The sequence below is a fragment of the Epinephelus lanceolatus genome, chromosome 10 (genome assembly GCF_041903045.1).
Source record: "Epinephelus lanceolatus isolate andai-2023 chromosome 10, ASM4190304v1, whole genome shotgun sequence".
NCBI classification, from domain to species: domain Eukaryota; kingdom Metazoa; phylum Chordata; class Actinopteri; order Perciformes; family Serranidae; genus Epinephelus; species Epinephelus lanceolatus.
The window spans coordinates 27,368,525-27,387,373 of NC_135743.1; the positions used below are offsets into that span (position 1 = coordinate 27,368,525).

General features: G+C 40.7%; 1 protein-coding gene across 1 annotated transcript in view; it reads left to right on the forward strand.

Moving 5' to 3' along the window:
• Positions 1 to 12,972, forward strand: part of cdkal1 (CDK5 regulatory subunit associated protein 1-like 1) — a 288,180-nt gene extending 275,208 nt beyond the window's left edge. Inside the window, exon 15 of the mRNA XM_033641067.2 lies at positions 11,358 to 12,972. Coding sequence (XP_033496958.1) covers positions 11,358 to 11,522 — 165 coding nt within the window. The 3' untranslated portion in view covers positions 11,523 to 12,972. The remainder of the gene's footprint in view (positions 1 to 11,357) is intronic.
• The last annotated feature ends 5,877 nt before the right edge of the window (positions 12,973 to 18,849 follow it).

Consider the following 18,849-nt stretch of genomic DNA (forward strand, 5'->3'; position numbering starts at 1 on the left):
CTATCATTTCTGAGATGGAAAGGGAGATGATTGCACACCAGCCAGCACCCATACTGATGTGTGTGGAAATGAAGCAGTATGGCCGGATGGATAGATGGATGGATTTATAGAGGAGTGGCGTGTGAAAGCTTGTGGAAGGATGGACCTCAAAGTGGACAGATAGATATGGATGTATGGATGTGACACATGATGGCTTATATGCACACAACTGATGGATGAGCAGATGAATAGATGCATGGATGTGTGAATGTATAGGCTGTTAGAGGAATTACGGATAGATGGATGAGTGGTGAGGATGGATTCACAGTGATCTAATGGCACACTGCTCTTTGTCCGTGTGCAGCCTCAAGATTCACTCCTTTGTCCGACCTGACATGTTCATTAAAAGGCCTCGGCGTTTTTGCCATTCCATGAAACAAAGCAAAGATTTTTAGAAAGAGAGAGAGAGTAATTTGCTTTTATTGACGTGGATGACATCTCGTCTTCTGTTTCTCTCTCTTCCTCTCTCCCTCTGTCTCTCTGTCTGTCAGCCCTTCATTCATAGAAACAGCACTCTCCGCAGAAAGCAAAGGACAGTAATGAGTCTTTTAGTGGGACACAATAGCAGAGAAAGCACTCAACAGCACGGTGGAGGAAAGAAAAAGAGAGTGTATCTTCACCAGTCCTCATCCTCAGATAAATTAAATGATAGAAGATGAGTGTGTGTGTGTGTGTGTGTGTGTGTGTGTGTGTGTGTGTGTGTGTGAGAGAGAGAAAGGGAGAGAGAGGCCCAAAAATGAAACAAGAGAGAGAGCAAGGTAGACGGAGTGACCAGGAGACAGAAAAGCAGCTTGAGTGCCTCCCAATAATCAGCTCTTTTCACAGCATACTTTCTGGAGGAGACGGAGAGAATAGGAGGGAGAGAACAGCTCTGCTCCTTCCACAAGACAGCAAATTGACAGCTAGTATGAAAGACAGAATAGAAAAGGGGGAGAGAGCTGGGAGAAGGATAGAAATGGAGGGAGACGAGTAGTGAACAACATCCCTCCATGACCACAAATTGGCAGAAAAACAAAAAAAAATGGAGGTGAATAATGGAGGTGAATGGACAAATCTCTGCTGAAGTATGGCATTTCTTTTTCCTTTTCTAAAAGGCCGGTATTCTTGGTTTCCCCAGCCTCCTTCTGTCTTTTTTAAAATCTTTTGTCTTTATATCTGTTTCTTTATTTTATATATATATTTTTCATTTTATTTGTGTCCTGTTTCACCATTTTTTCTCACCGCCTTTCTTCCATTTTCTTCTTGCTCCTCTGTCCTCCCAATTCTGTTTTTATCAATTCTTCCATCTTGTGTGTGTGTGTGTGTGTGTGTGTGTGTGTGTGTGTGTGTGCGTGCGTGCGTGCGTGCGTGCGTGCGTGCGTGCGTGCGTGCGTGCGTGTGTGTGTGTGTGTGTGCGTGTGTGTGCGTGTGTATGTATGTGTGTATTTTACTTGCCTGACATGAATAGGTAGCAAGAGGGAAATATGAAAACACATGGATGTGGTCAATTTATAATTGTATCTTTGTATAGTCTCGTATAAGCTGAGTGGGTGGGATTGCTGGTATTTTGCATCATAATGCTTACAGTACATAAACATCAACACACACTGACATACACCACAGGTTCATTGGTAAAACAAAGCTTACACACACACAAATCTTTGCACGCACACATTTATGTATACACATACATCAATACACAGTCCCCCCTGGTGTGCATGGCAGACCCCTACTAGCTGCAGGCTATATGAGACACTGGCTGTATACACACAATCATGTAGACAAAACACGGCCAACACAAACACACACACACACACAAAGGCGTAACACACGGAGCAAAAATCTGTATTTCACCCCTAACAATCGCACCGCTCCGTGTTGACTGCTATGGATTGTTGCTTTGATGTTGCATTATGCACACATCATGTTGTCATCTGTATTGTCAGGAAAAGAACAAAAAATCAAAGATTAGCCTGTCTTCTCGGGTCGGAATACAGTTAATCCTCTCAAATCTATTTTTGAATTTTTTTTTTAATTTAAAATGTCAAAAGGTTTTGCTTGGCCTTCGCACGACTTTGTTTACTCTAGTAGCAAATGATTTGTTGTGCCTTCAAAACAGCAGGCGTAGCTATTTTAAGTATTTCATTTAGCATGTCAAATTGTATTACATGGCCTGTGCTTTGTGTATACTTGAAGTACCAATGTCACAGTAACAAAGGAATAAATGTTAAACCATCAAAATATCAGTCTATTTCCAGGATTCTTACCTAATATGTCAAATTGTATTACGCAGCCCCATCCTGTTTTGTTTATTTCAAATGTCAGAGGGTTTTAAGTGTCCCTTGCTCTGAGTTTGCTTTTAAACCACAGATGGGAGATGCAAATAACAAAGCACTTAGCCAACAACTGTTAGGGAAAATTAAGATGTTTAGTTATTGAGCATTTATGTTTTTTGGCTATTTTGTCTGTGTTATTGTAAAAATGGACTCTCCCCAGAATGGGCCTCGTAAACAAACTCCTGAGCAAAGTTCTTCAGGAGATGAGTCACCCGTGGATTTGTATTTTATTTCCAATTTAACCGTGCTTTTAAGCTCAACATGTTGTCTCTACAGAGCTACAGCTGCGGTTTTGTTGTTGAAGTATGTCTCAGCAGTTAAATCTTGCTATTACGATGGTATTTGATTGAAAGGGAAGATAATCTTTATTTATAATCCATGCCCTGCAAAACAGAGTTCTTCTCTCAGACTCCAAGGCAAAATAACAGGATATGGTTTTAAAAAATCTACCACTCTGGCCTTAGGTGAGCCATTTGAGTACCCCTTAAATATGGTTATCTTTTAAGATACCCACGTGACAGGAGCAGCCCAGCTAACCTGTCAGATATACCCTCAGCCTCAGCTGCATTAGTTTGAGTGGTTTAGCGTCCTATCCCTTCTGCTATTTGGGTAACTAAGTAGAAATTTGCAGGATCTGTACAGACTAAGATGAGGGTAGATATGTTGTTTGGGTTACTTGTCCGGCATCTCCCTGCACTAATGTGTGGCTGAATGAGGCTGGAGGTTCAGTGGAAGTTCTGCTCCCCCTTAAACCAGACAACAGGTTAATGCAGGCTTTCACTTTGCAACATGTTACACCAATCTTTAATCATGCTAATGGTATCCACAACAATAGGCTACAGGGGCGACTGTCTTTCCTCACTTAAATGTGTTTCAATGTTCGGATCCACCTGAGAAATGTAATCTGCCCTCTTTAATCCTCAGGCTCAGAAAAACACCTTGCTATTTAATCACCAGAGACACATTACCTTAAATGACTCCTGAGACACAGATTGTAGGTAAAGTGCTTTAAACAGCAAGTTACTTAATGTAATGGTGTATTGTATGACATCAAATTAAAAGTGAAATATGTCCTTGGTTGTCGAACAACCACCTCAGGCCCTTCCACTCTTTGCTTGCAGGCAGCGATGCAATATGACTGAGGTAACAGGAGACATCTTTTCACTGTGTGAAGAGGTATACAGCGGTGTCACATTTACTGTAGTCTGACGTGTGTAAGTACAGAAGATGAGAGGCTTTCATGCCTTCTCGATATCACGCTGACCACCAAGTGTTTGTGTATGTGTGGGTGTATCTGTCCATATGAGGTCTCTATACTTTTTCCAGTGTCTTAAAGCATCTGTTGTCTGTAATAGTGCCTGTCATGTGTTTGACACATACATGCACACATAACACCTCACTGTAGACATGTGTAGTGTTCTTCTGTATTTAGCTACTGTGACAGTAAACCTTTTTGCAACAATACATCTTGATACGTCTTTGTAAGTGTGTGCTTATCTGTACAATGTAATATACACAATGTGCGTATCAAGTCCAAGAACTAGACCTAATTTGTGTGTGTTTAAGAGAGACAGAGAAAGAAACAGAGGATGTTATGTTAATCTGTCTAATGCATATAGAAAGCTACTGTCTGTTTGCTAGGTGGTGCTACTGGTTTTGTGCTGCTCTGGTGCATTTCCCAGTTGGCAGCAGAGGAAGCAGTGAGTGAGCAGTGCGACTGGTGTCTTAAATGATGTGTTGGGTTTTTTTTATGCAGCAGATAACACTCAATAGATATTGTAAAGGGAAGGTAGATCTGTCCTTACAATTTCAGAAGCCACCGTCATGTTCTTTTTATGACCCTGACAGAATGCTCTGTCGGTTAGGGCTTCAAGTGTCGGTACCAAATCTTTTGAGATGGTTCAGGAAGTTGCTTTGGAGTGCACTGCAGAAAATGAAGGCTAATAATGACCTTGAAAGTCAGTTGAAGGTACACCGATCAGCCAAAACATTAAAACCACTGACAGGTGAAGTGAATATCTTTGCTTATTTTGTTCCAATGCATTGTTCTGCTGGGAAACCTTTGGTTCTGGCATTCATGTGGATACCACCTGACATGTTCCACCCACTCAAACACCGTTGCAGACCACAGCACTCCCCAATGGCAGTGCCCCCCAGCAGGATAATGCACCATGCCACACTGCAAACATTGCTCAGGAATGGCCCAAGGAATGTGACAAAGACCTCAAAGTGTCAACCTGGCCTCCAAATTCCCTAGATCCCAATCTGAATGAGCATCTGTGGCACATGCCATTAACCCAACTCACAACCCACTGGACTAAATGGATCTGCCACCAATGCACATGTGCCGGACACCACAGGACACTCCCAGAGATCCTATGTCCATGCCTCGACAGTTCAGAGCCAAGTCCGATCCAAGAAGGCCCCACTTTGAATTAGGGGTACATCTTTGGTACCAGCACATCGCAAGTATCCTTGAGCAGATTGGGACCTGGGAAATTTAGAAGCAAGGTCCACACCTTGAGCTTTTTGTCACGCTCCACAGGCCAACATGTCAGGTGGTATCCACATGAATGCCAGAACCAAAGGTTTCCCAGCAGAACAATGCATTGGAACAAAATAATCAAAGCTATTCACTTCACCTGTCAGTGGTTTTAATGTTTTGGCTGATGGGTGTAAGTTGTGATAGGCACACCTATTTAAAGTCAAATGTAGTTATATGGGACACAACCACTGCTTTTGCTTTCAACATTTTGCCATTACTCTGGAAACTTCATCACAGCCTGACAAGAAGAGACAGAATCCTAAAATAAAACTCATGTATGGCTATCATCGTGATGGTTGATTGTGGTCCAAATTGCGTCACAAAACTGCTTTGCTTGGACACCAGCCATACTGACGACTGACTGGAGTCATCAAGCACTGAAATACCACAGTAACACCACATTAAATAACTGTGAGCAAACGGTTGCCTTCACCACAGAAGATATTTCTCACTCCCAGATTGTTTTATGGTAGATAGAACTGGTCATATTGATTTCCAATCTCGTGGCCTGCAGACACCAGCGTATTCACTGTTGTGTTTATTGCTTCGGTTGACTTGGCTGTAATTTTGCACTTTCTGTTGTGTAGTGGGAGAAAATAGAGCCTGAACAGAGCACATAATCTACTGGTGAATCTCAGTTTATTGATTATTTAGGTCCTTCTGTTATTCAAAGACAGTAAAACCTATATAAAAGTGATGATTAACCTTTTCATCTATGATTAGCTGTGACATAAAGTGATGTTTGCTTATGTAAACTTGTCTTTTGCATGTGTGTGAGTCACCTCGCCCATGTGTACACAGTCAGCATGTTCACAGACACGTGGCATGGAGAAACAAGTCGTGTCAAGGTGTAACTTGACAACATGTTTGGATTAGGATGGTGAGTAGCTTCGAGCATGTGTTACGTGACAACAGGTACACCTGTGCGCTTATACATGGAGTGTGTCAGTGTCACAGTTGCACTGGTGGAGGAAATTTCAGAGCACAGATGAGGAAGAGGAAGACGGAAAGAGAACGTGACTCAAGTTCCCACTGAGCCTCTATTAGTCTTTACAAGCTCCAACAAAGACATTTATTTTTATGAGAGATGTGACTTGTAATCACTCTTAATTTCCCTGCTGTCCCTGTGTCCAGTTGAAAGTACAGCTGCAGCTCATTGTGACTGTCACTATGGCTTTGTCGAATCACCCGTGACTAAGGAGCCTGTTACAATATCTGCTGAGGCACACACACACACACACACACACACACACACACACACACACACACACACAAACCACTTCCATGGTCTCTCTGTGTCTAGAGTGACACTGACAGCTGGTGAGGATCATGTGAGAAATGTGACCACTGTGTATTGTGCTTTCTGGCTCTCGTGATGTGTTGTGCGTGTCACTGTGTGTATCTTTGTGTGAATATGTCAGTGTGTTGGCGGGAAGCCGCACCAGACACCCAGGCAGATTTTGTTTTATTTTTTTATTTAAAAGGTGCATGTGTGGAATTGGAGCACGAGTTTTTAAGACACAGAGAGACATTTGAGAGCCCTAGAGCTCGAGGGAAAAGTATCTAGCTGTGCTAGTCGGTCTGCACCCCTACCGTAGTGTTAGATGATTTTCAGGAGGATTATTTTGCTCTGTTCTACCGCTGTGAGCAGAGAGACAGAATTATCCACCACAGGCCTCCACCTACAAACACACTTACTCACAAATGCCAGCTCTCTTACTCTCTCTTTCGCACAGACATATGCACAAACTCAGCATGCCAGCTAGCAGGTGGTGAACTATCATTGAAAGCCACATCTCTCATCTTTTCCTGCCCCCTTCGCTCATTTCTTCTCAGTTTTTCACTTCTCTCCACTCCTCTGCTCCCCTCTCTCCCACTGTGCTGACACACACCTACTGGCACTTGGATTTTCACTTATCCTCCCCAGTAGTAATAGATTTTAGACTGTACTATTCAGTCTCTCGCCTGGCACCCCGTTGTTAAAAGACACCTGCAGAGAGACAGATAAATAGATGGATAGAGAGGACTTGGCCTGTCAAGGCAGAGAAAGATAATGGTTTTGACGCTCAACTATTTTTTTCCCCCCATTTCATCAGTCCTTTGCTCCCAGTCTGTTTCTCAGTTTGTCTCAGTTTCCATTAAATATTCATCTTGCTCTTTTTATTTCTAGAACTAAAATTTGCACTACTAAGTGAATTTTGTTGAAGTCTTTCTTTTTATATTCAGCCTCTCATTCAGTCATTTTTGTTCATAAAAACTTATGAATGACAGAGAACCAACTTTTGTGTCTTTTTGTAATCACTGTCGGTTCATTCATCCTTTAATGAATGAGCTAATGTTTTAATCCCACTAAAAGGCGCACAGTATAACCTCACTGAAGAGCTCTTGTTAAATGGATTGGTGATTTGAACCGCTGACAGAAGTAGCTGTACTTATTATGATCACTTTGTTACAGTTAAGAGGCTCAGGTACAAGGAGCACATGCACTATGACTAAGACTTGACACAGCTACCACCACTGTAACAAAAAGTTTTTTTTCAAGCATCAAAACAGTGTATCAGTTTCGCCATGTGGGAGTCCTCCAGTGATCCTAACATTAAGCAAACGCGGTGACATCCGCCAGACCTCTGTTAGTGATTCTCACTCCACCTATTGTCTGAAGTTACTTTTAGTGACTTATAGATGTGTCACATAGGCGTTGCCGGTCACAGGATCCATCCTCCATTGTGCGCGGTAACAGAGGAAACCATTCAGCGACAACGGTGAGGAGGAGAGTGGGTGGCGAGGTAGCGTTTACAACCATCAGAGAGGACAGGGGAGCGGACAAATGCGGAGAATAGAGAAGCAGAGGACAGATGCTATGCAGCTGCTCACGCACACAGCCATGTGCATGCAACATGTGTAGGCGTGCACCAACTCTGAGTTACATACAAATACATACTGTACATACAAGCATGAGTTTGTACTCCACAAAATCTGTTTGACTTTTACTTGTAGCACACAGGTCAAAAGTGCAGTATGCATACAAATGTTCTATGATGGCAACTTTTAAGTGTGCATCTGAATTTTCAACTCATATACAAGGTTTGCCAGCCAGATATTGGACGTGGTAAATAGGATTCTGTGAATTGGCTAAACATCTAATGTGGAAACCAAAAACGGAGGATGAGAGAATCTATCGCAATCCATCGAGAGGTAATAAAGACAGATGACACAGAAGGTCATCGAACAAGATTTGATGAACACACTTGAGGGGAGAGAGCGAGGAGTCAATCTGCCTGTGGTAAATATCAAAGCCAAACCTCTTACAGTTATCCCCAGTGAACATGATTAAAGGTTATTCTAGAAAGCTGCCGCTGATCAATCGCTCAATATGGGACTGCATAATCTACCTTCGCGGTGATACGGAATTTTACCAACTGTCATGCAGGAGGAGACCTATAGGAACTACCACAAGGTCATCCAGATCGATTCCCTCTCCACTCAGAGATGTTGACAAGTGTTGGTTCCCCCATCTAATTTGTTTTATGCTCAAATTAAAAGAGCCACATCTCGTGCAGTATTATTTATTTATTTTGCAATCAATTGTGGCTTTGCTTGAAACTGCACCTCAGGTCTCCACTCTCAGACATCAAGACAGAACTAGATAAATGTGTAATCAAACAGAATGATGATCAATGAGGAATAGACCTGGTTATTAGTATTCAGTGTTTCTATGTAAATTAAATTAACACCATCAGTGACTGAAGAATAACTGCCTATTTTTTGACATTGCTCTCAACACAGTTGTTTTAGCAGGAAACATTATGTGCTCATGTGCATTGTTTAAATTTTTATGTCTGACTGTTGGCTACATGCCAGGAAAACAGACAAACTCCTCAAATTCAGCCCAAAGCAGTTTTTGCTTTGGATGCACACATGAACTCTGACTCTGTTTCTATAGGGAACAGCTGTATTATACTTTAGTTATACTTGATATAGGACCATTTTAGTTCATCTTTAGTAACTTATCGTACTCCTGTTGTTACTGTAGTAGGTACTGGTTTTTGCTTCTACTCCTTGAAAACACTTCTGTCTTGGATATTTGTATATTTTGCCAGATATTAAATACCCTATTGTTCTAAAACTGGGCCCAGTGAGTGACCCTGACCTGGGGAACCCACTGGTTGTCTGGTTGGTGTTGGTTGTGAATCATTAAAATTGTGGTTACTGTACTTAGTGTTACTGCAATTTGAACCATTCTCTGGCACAAGGATTTTCTTCTGGATATGTAGAGTTCTGTTGAAGCACATTCTCACTCCGTCCTCATCACAAATTGATGTTTTGGTCATGGAGTTTCCACGTCCACATACGACGTGCATGGTACCCTGGGTGCGTTGGTCGACTTTTGAGGACACTGTGTCAAGTTCTGTTCTTTCCAGATACACTTTGTTGTCACAGGAAATTTAACATTTACTTACAGTCTCTTTCAAAATAAACGCACTATGTCAGTAAAACACTGAGAATTCGTTCAACAACAAAAGCATGTGGTTGGATTTAGGAAAAAAGGACAGGGTTTGGCTTTAGAATCTTAGGTTAAGTAAACACCGTTCTCTCAGGTGAGAATCTGTGTTTGTTGGACCCATCCACCAACCCTCCTGTCCACCCCACTTGGACTTTCATCGCCTTAACTTTTGTTCTTGTCCCCCTGGGTTCCCCCCTGACGCCACTGGGCACCGTTAAACTATCACGGCAACCAGCCACGTATCATGCTGACGTGAAAGGACACCTTTTTCGTTGGTTTATGACGCTAGGGCTGCAACTAACAGTTATTTTCATTGTCAACTAATCTGTCGATTATTTCTTCGATTAGTCGACTAATCATTTTATCGAAAAATGTGTTAAAATGTTGAAAAATGTCGGTCTGTCTCTCCCCAACTCCAAAATTATGTCATCTAATTTTGTACTCACGCCAAAGGGTTTTAGTTCACCGTCACGAGAGAGTGTGTAAAGCTGCCAATATCTGAACATAAGAAGCTGCAATAAGAGGATTTTGGGGAACTTTTATAGTTCTTTTCTATGAAAAATGACTCAAACCGATTAGTCGACTACTAAAATTTTCATCGATTATTTTAATAGTCGATTAGTCATCGATTAGTCAACTAATCATCGCAGTCCTTTCTGACGCTGCAAGTCACTGCCTAAGTGCCGGATTTCAGCGACTTCGGAGTGAGACCGTGCTCTCTATTGAAATTAATTTAATTAAACTGTTGCAGAACAACGTGAACATGGTGAGCTACTGAGAGATTAACTCAAGCACTATCACAGTCCCAGCCTCGCTTCGGCTCTGCTAACACTGTAAGCTAACTCTTGTTTTCTCCAAGCTCCCGGACGTAACTACATCACAGTGCACCTTCCTCAACATCAGCTTGATTCAATAGACAGCACTCTGCAATAATTGGATCACTACAAAACTGCATTAACCGCTTTACACAGAGATAATGGCATCATAATTGAAATGCATTCATTTGCATAAGCAAATGGCTGGTGTTCTGAATGCTTTCACCCACAAAATATCGATATAAGCAGTCAGTATAAAACTCTGTTTATTATTGTCTTAAATATCCAAAGGGAGCTGAGTTGTAGAGAGGAAGATGGAGAGACAGAAGCTGAGAGGATGAGAGACACACAGGAAAGTGGAAAAAAAATGATAAAGCCCTTAATTCCCCTTTTCTCACCTAAATGATGGGGCTGCATCCATATATCAAGTGGCATCAATAGATATATAAATGTATATAAATGATCAGCAGCAATGATCCATGAAGGTTAGTCATATACCTCCTCACTTAAATGGCTATTTGATGAAGAAGCGAGGACTGACTAAATTGTGATTTGGTGGCAAAATAGACTTCAGATATTTGTTATTTGCTCTGAATTTGGTCTTCGTCTTCCTGCCCTCCTGACAGTTGATCTTTCTCTCCTGCCCCACTCCTTTCAGCATTGCTCTTTCACATCTGTCACTGTCACATCCCGTCAGTGGCAGATTTCCTTTTAATGGTCCAACACACTGAGGCTAAACACAACTCTCTGATTACAGACATCTGATGCGTTGGATCACCGGCCACTCTGCTGTCAGGCATCCCTGTTTGATTTGTGGCTGTGGTCAGTTGATTTAATCTAAACATGATCCCCTAATTATGAATTATGGACATAACTTGTGCTGTAAGCTGCAGCGATCCGTGTGCATGAGTGTGTGGGAGAAAATATACCAGGGCCTTTGTGTGGGAGTCTGTGTTTGCACGCATGGGAGGAATATTTACTTTAAAATTCTAATATCTGTAGCTGATCCTGGAATCAGTATTTCTCTGCAGAGAGGAGCAATAAGCAAAGTCCCCCACCAAGAAGTTGGCAAGTGTTAGGATGATAATAAATAAAGTCAGTCTAATGTGGTTGTTTCTTCTGTATGTTTCCCCTCACAGGAACAGAAGGCCAATGGCATCCATGGTCCTGCTTCCTCTTCGACGTCTTCATCTGTTTTGTTGTTCGGCTCGTACAGTCTGGACAGGGAAGCAGTGAAGAAGCTGGGAATCGGGCTCACCTTGGTGGCAGCCATCTTGGCCTTCATCATAGAGAAACTGTACTGATGGAGCAGCTGCAAACTAGAGGATGGCTGCAAAGAGGGGAGAGGACGGTGACATCCTAGGAGCCTAAACAGAAGGTGCTGAATAAAACTGTCTCCTTAGATCCTGTGACACAGCTCACCAGCTCTTATTCAATTTTGAATGAACCCAAAGAAGAAAAGAAAGATGGAGTCGGTGAAACCAACACAGAGGATTATTTAAATGTCCTGTGAGATTTATGTTGTTTTAGTACAGTTGGATTTTTAAAGTTTTTCTTTAATTAAAGGGCATAGCTCACCACTCTGCAGTGGTTAACTGTGTTTGATTGAAACAAAGTGATGTCAGTGTTTTCTTAGTTATTGAAGGAGGAATAACCACATGGGCAATGAGAGGTCAGCTGTCATCACAGACACATTTTATACCAGCCTCTTTGGTACAAATATCCCCCGACATTAGATTTTAATCACAATCTGTTTCAAGTTCTGATTCTATTTCATATTTCTGTTTCATTACAAGGGTTGAACAGTTTGTATGTGTACGCTGTTTCAGAAAAACGCTATGCTTTTTCTAGCGCTCACTGCTGGCTGCAGCCCGACGTGCATAAACTGGTAAATACATATTTTGAATCATGGTTTTTGGGGTCTGTGTAGCTGTTTCACAGATAAATTAAGCACAGCTCAACTAGTTGATGCTCATGGAAACACATTCTGGTCCTCTGTACTAGAACAAAGTCTGGGGGATGATGAAACTGTCCGTCACTTTTCAGCTTGCAGAGATACAGAGTGATTCCCAATGAAATATCCAGCATATTTAGTAGAAGTACTGAGCCTTTTCACACATAATGTTTAATGGAGTTTCCCATCCTCGTGATGATGGATTGAGTCGTGCTTACTTTACAGTACGTTATTTTACTCTGTGAAAAGAAGTGTGTGTATAATACTCTGTTAGAGGTAATTTATTTTTGAATAAGAGACATGGACAGTATATTTTCAGATCTTCATGACAAGCTTCTTTCTTTGTGTCTTTTAAAGTGTTTTAACTTGTTATCCTTTCATTAAAGTGGTCCTCATTTTGTCCTACAGAACACCACACACCCAATATGATGTGTTTATTTGCATGTGGTGACTTGCTTTGGTGCCAACGTAAAGGATTGTTTCATATTTTCTCACCTACCTGTAGTGGTTTCAAACTGAAATCCACCTCATAGATTTCTGCTGCCAGCTCAGTACAATGAAGGTAAATGGAACCAGAGCTGTTAGCATTGCTAGACATCACTGGAGATTAATAAGATATTTTTTACCCTTTTTTTTTTGTACGCCAGGTGAACAGACCCTGTAATACAAGTACACTGTTGATATATGGGCTATTTCTGGTGTAGCCATCGTCTGAGTCATTACTGAGACAGACGTTTTTTGTTTGTCTTGATTAGCATTGTGGCAGCCATCCAAAACAGTATAATAAAGGAAAAACGCAATTTGTCATGTGTGAAGTGATTGATGACTGACTGACTCACTGAATTATTAACTGCTGAAGTTTTTACTGTTATTATTTTTGGAGAGTCCCGTGTCTCCGCGCGGCGCTGTGTATCGCTCGGTTGTTGTCATGCATAGAGTCTGTTTGTGTTTCTCTCTAATGTCTCTCTGTTTTGAGGTACAACAGTCCCAACGTGTGCTCTGAAATTTCCGACAGTTAATAATGCATGCCCTAATTTAAGTGTCGCATTGCACCGACACATGTGTCTCTGTCAGTATGTCTGCATTTTTATCTGTGTGTCTATGTGTGTGTGCATGCCCTGCATATATTCCTAGTCACAAGTGTCTCTTTCAGCTTGTTTGTGAGCTTGTTTCTGTGTCAGGAGGTGTGTGTGTGTGTGTGTGTGTGTGTGTGTGTGTGTGTGCCTGCGCTGTCTGATGTAGTGTCTGTAGTTTCCTGCAATGCTTAATTTAGCAGAAAGCCAGCATGTGTGCATCTGTGTGTATGCGTGGTTCAGGAGTGACAGGACTCATCACTCTCTCATTCAGAAAGCCCTGTTATTAGACATACCACTGTTTGCTGCCTACACACACACAAGCTTTGTATTATCTAAGTATACGGTGCGTGTCACATATTCTGTTGACACACACATTCATGCATGTACCCTTGCTTTTTTTTTTTTTTTACCTATGTCACACATGTACACACTCGCAGCACAGTGCAATTTTGTAGTATATGGGCAAATGATGCACGTCAAGCAAACTTGCGCACAAACACAGGCTCCAAAGCTTTATATTACCCGATCAAATGAAGCGTGTCTCACACAAACACACACACACACACACACACACACTAGCTTTGTATTATGTGATCAAATGATGCGTGTAGCTATGAAGCTTGTTACATCCATCCAGCAGTGCCCTATATTATTCTGCAGCCATCCATACTGTGTGACAGTTCTTTTGATGCTTTGTAAGCACATTTCCTCACTGTGTATGTCAGTTACACTGCATTGTTCTCCAATGAAATATGGATGCGACGACACCCTTTATGTTTGGGAGATCATCACTTACTATGAAATATTGAGGCGGGAACCATAGAAAGGAGATCATTATTCACTTCGCATCATTCACTTCACTTGTTTCTAATAAAAGCAAGAGTTTGTGAATTCTTGTCTTAGTTGCAGCTGTTGTCAATTTGTCATCTGCACTGTGACGTCCTTTTGATGCCAAACGCGGCGACTCTGGACACGAGACAAATGCAAGGGAGGTTGAACATTGATGTGCTTGTCTGTGTCATTTCTCATCTGGCATTTTATTTCATTTCATTGATTTAAGTGCTTTTAATTCTGAGTGGTTTGGGCTTGTGTAAGAACACAGGCAATGTTATTGTTACTCAAAGATGTGTGTTTATGTTTTCAGACAATGTCTTTTTAAGAAGCTAAGATACCACATTGCTGCTAATGCAAATATCTCAGGATAAGGAAAGAAAGGATAAGGACATTTAGACAGTGTAAAGCCAAAGTGAGCCTGTTCTGGGGCTTGACAGCATCTGCCATATAGCAGTCTGACTATAACAACACATCAATTAGTATATATGCTTTATACAAACAACTAAAGATGTCTAATGCATTATTAAACCCACAAGTGCTGACGTGTGGCAGGAGATCCCACACCAAATGTTTTCATGCTGCTATATCACATCCCTGTACATTCCAAATTGTTATCTCTGACAGTGGAGTTTGTCAGCAATCCAAATGATGCTATCTCGTAATAATATGTGCGGTTGCAACAAGTTAGGCATATTGCATAAGCAGAGGGATGAACCCATAAAATAATAATATTAGTTTTCTATTGCTGAGGACTGCAGGCATCTGGGCTCTTTACAACACAGCTGACAGGACAGCAGGCGCCCATAATGCCTGACTACTAGTAAAAAATAAAAAAAAAAAGTGTGCCATGAGTAATGAAACAATGATAAGCATTAACAGCAGCTTAAAGCCTACAAATATAGAGCGAAGTGTCATAATGAGCCTGATGATCAACAAAACTTAAAAGGAGACAATATTCACTGCATTTGAGGAATTAATTTTCTAAAACAAAAAGTTAACATAGGCTTGCCTTAAATGTGTGATGCCACCTGCTGAATTTTATGTAACTGACACTAATGTCAAGTGACTTAGTTAACAAAACACACCCAAAACACACATTAAACATGGCTTAATGGAGACAATTTCAAACACAAGTACACAAATCAGCTCCACTATAACTTGCAGCATTCACAGACAAATTTGTCTTTTGCTGGACACATTTTCCCCACAAATACAACATGCTAACATTATTAGCACAAGCTTATGGAATTTTACATCATATAAATTAGCTTAGCAGCTAGCGGACTTTTCCTTCACTCATATGAAGCCAGCAACAACAGCAACATTTAACAAAGGTAAGGTTACAAAATTCAGTTCTATTACAACTCAACTGTTTTCCAAACAAATATAACATGCTAACATTATTAGCACAAGGCTATGGCATTTTACCTTGTATAAATTAGCCTAGCGGCTAGCAGAGATATCCTCTGCTCATTTGAAGCCAGGATAAATCACACACAAGACTTAAAATGCTATTTTGTGGAGGCTTCATTGTCTTCACAATTTATTGTTTCTTATCTGCGTTGCTGCAATGTGTAGTTACATTTCTGTGGAGGTGCACATCAGGCTATGGCATAGGATACAGAAGTGTAAATCCCGCTTAAGTCCATCACTTTTTGTAGGACACAAAAAGACTTTTCCCCCATAAACTTGCATTATGAACGAGATGTCAATAAATCAATGGATGACTTTGAGCATCACAACCCCCATTAGGCGGTGGGCCGAAGGTCGCTATCTGCTTTTGTTTTTGTAATGATCGATCCTCAGCGATAGAGTAGCTGCTTTTTTAACATTAACTTAATATATTTTTTCTGATCAAGCAGTACAGCCTCTATGAGTACAGCTAACTCAGCTTACTAATGAGGCTGCAGTTCATAGTTTTCAATGAGGAGAACCCGAGGAATAAACGGACTGTGCTGTGAGTAACCCAGCTAACACTCAGAGTATCCTGACTGCACTGCTCGGGCCCCGCTCTCATGGACGACATTGACGGGCCGTCTTCATCTTCGCCACTGACTGAATGAATGACTGAAAGGCTGTTACACATCGTCTGGACACATGTGTGACATCTTGATCCTTGCCTGCTGGTTCGAGAGACCATGGAGTTGACAGGAAATCAGACACAAACTATCTAACTATCAAACTATGTGATGACTATGGTATTAGTACTTTTACTGAACAAAAGGATCTGAATACTTCACCACTGTATGGTATATGAATAACAAAAGGATCTGAATACGTCACCACTGTATGATATATGAATATTTATGATATGAAAATTGAAATTGAATGTACTGTCCAAAGTCAAAACCACAATGTTGTACAAACCAATCTGCTGTATTGCCCTCTCTTTACTCTTGCGAGCTCTCTCAATGTTTCTTCTGTTGGCATATTGCATATAACATTCTCGGTGGTAGCCAACATTAGCTGGCACACAAAGACATTTTCCTTTAACTCATATTTTTCTACAGCTATTGCTGCAACTTGGCTTTCTTTAGTAGCAAAACTGACCCACTCCAGAGAACTTCTTACAAATGCTGCCCAACTTTAGGCTGAAAACCGTATGATATTAGGAGTTGTGCTGCCTGCTACATGCATACAGCACTCCATATTTTCCAGGATGCATCCTTAGCTGCAGATGTGCTAGCTAAGGTAAACGTGTTTGGGTTGATGCAAATGAGATGACATTTAAAAAAAAAATCAAATCAAGTGGAGAAAATGATTCAGACTCATCACTTGTTGTATATTGTAGTTTATTAGGTCATTCATTAGACTCTAGAAGCTCATAAACTAGTCAGTTTAGGGTCTATTATTAAGAAATATATACATATATATTAAAATTACTCTTTTGTATAGTATTAGAACAATATGAGAAGCAGATGTAACATATGCCTCTTGCATGTTACATTAAATACATCATTTGAGCTTTAAATGGTCACTATGTCAAATAGCAAAATCTCCTATAATTTTGCCAGTAATTTTACCTTTATTTAATAGTTGTAAGATGTACATATTTGTGTTATTTTCATATTTTTATGCTGTTATCATATATTTCAAATTTAATACTTGGCTACACAGTATCCAAGGTAACGATGCAGCTATAAAGCCCATCACCAGGGGAACAAGTCAGACCGGGCTTGTATCCCCCACGTGAGTGTGTGACTGTTAAATGGAAACCTGTAAATATTAATGTATAGCTGATCTGAGAGAGACTATATTACTAATTATAACTATATTGACATTCAGAGGGATTATCAATGTGTACTGGTTCATCTGTATCAATAGTGTCTTTTATGTAATTTGTAATATAGTAAGTCTTTGACATAGCTGTCAAGTCTCCCGTTTTGGCCAGGAAACTACCATATTTTACCCTTCTTTCACGCCGTCCTCCCGTATTAGTATTTTCCCGTAAATCTCCCGTATTATAATAACATAATAACCCTGTATTATAACGTAGGAATGTTCACAGCATTTCAATGTCAACAAAGGTAGGCCTATCAGATTCTGATCACCTAATTGTAGTTAGAAAGTGGTTGACAAGTGGTTATTTTAGATTTCCTGTACACCTGTCTTAAAATGTAAGGGATACTGGAGCTTGGTTGGGGTGGTGGGACGGCTCGCGGTGGGCGCCGGAAAATTTCCCTTATTTTCAGATCCAAAACTTGACAGGTATGATCTTTGATCCTGGTCAAGGTTAGATCTTGGACCATGTAATTTGTTATTTAATGGTTATTAAGCTTCGTCATGTTGACATCATTTATTAGTATTGTAAGTTTCCTTTGATTATGATTTTATTTATATTAAACAGTTTTACTGAGACCGGGCTTGTATCCCCCAGACCCCGAAGTGCTTGTAAGCAAAAAACAGTGATCATTGAATCGACATCGGAGCATCTGTGTGTCTTTGTTGGAGTCAACTGACGTTACTAACTGTTAGCCGTTAGTCCACCATCATCACACAACACAACGCAGAGACTGTAGGTTGTCGCTATTATCAGCAATATAAAAGAAACTTAACGGGGGCATACATAGAAAAATAAATCACAACACTGGCCATTTTTAGCCAGGGATTTGTGTAGACCCTAAGATTATACAATCATGTTACATACATATATTAATGATGACGGTGATTATATACCATATATTTACATTAAATTGTTCATTTTGACACAATAATAAGTCAAAAAAAGACGGAGCTGTCAGTTTTCCCTGTTTACATTTTCGGGTCCTAAGGCCATCTGCCATTGGTTGATATTCTCTAAACTACAATCTGATTGGTTCATCAGCTAGAGTTATCCCGCAAGTTGCCTGAGCAGAGTGACAATTAAAATACAAGTTTGTGAAAATATATGATCAAACCAGAGCTGCCAACAAATTTTCCCGGACTCTATAGAATTGTTTAGTATCACACACAAAAAACTGTGTACTCTATCGATGGAGATCAATCAACAACACGAAAAACGCATTCGGCCCACTGTCTACATGAAATGACTCATTTTACTACCTGGGTTTGATCCATTTGGACTGATAACATGTTGAAAGTGTAGAAGAGTCATACGGTTAAATCAGTTTGTCCCCATCCAGGTTAGTGGAGGGCTCGACTGGAAGTTAGCCACTTATCTCGCAAAAGTCTGCTGTGCTCTTCCTCTGTGTGCTCCACGATGTAGAAGGTCCAGGTAATTGTATACCCAGGAAGTCGAACTTTATTTGGTTTCATGCGCCACTGAGC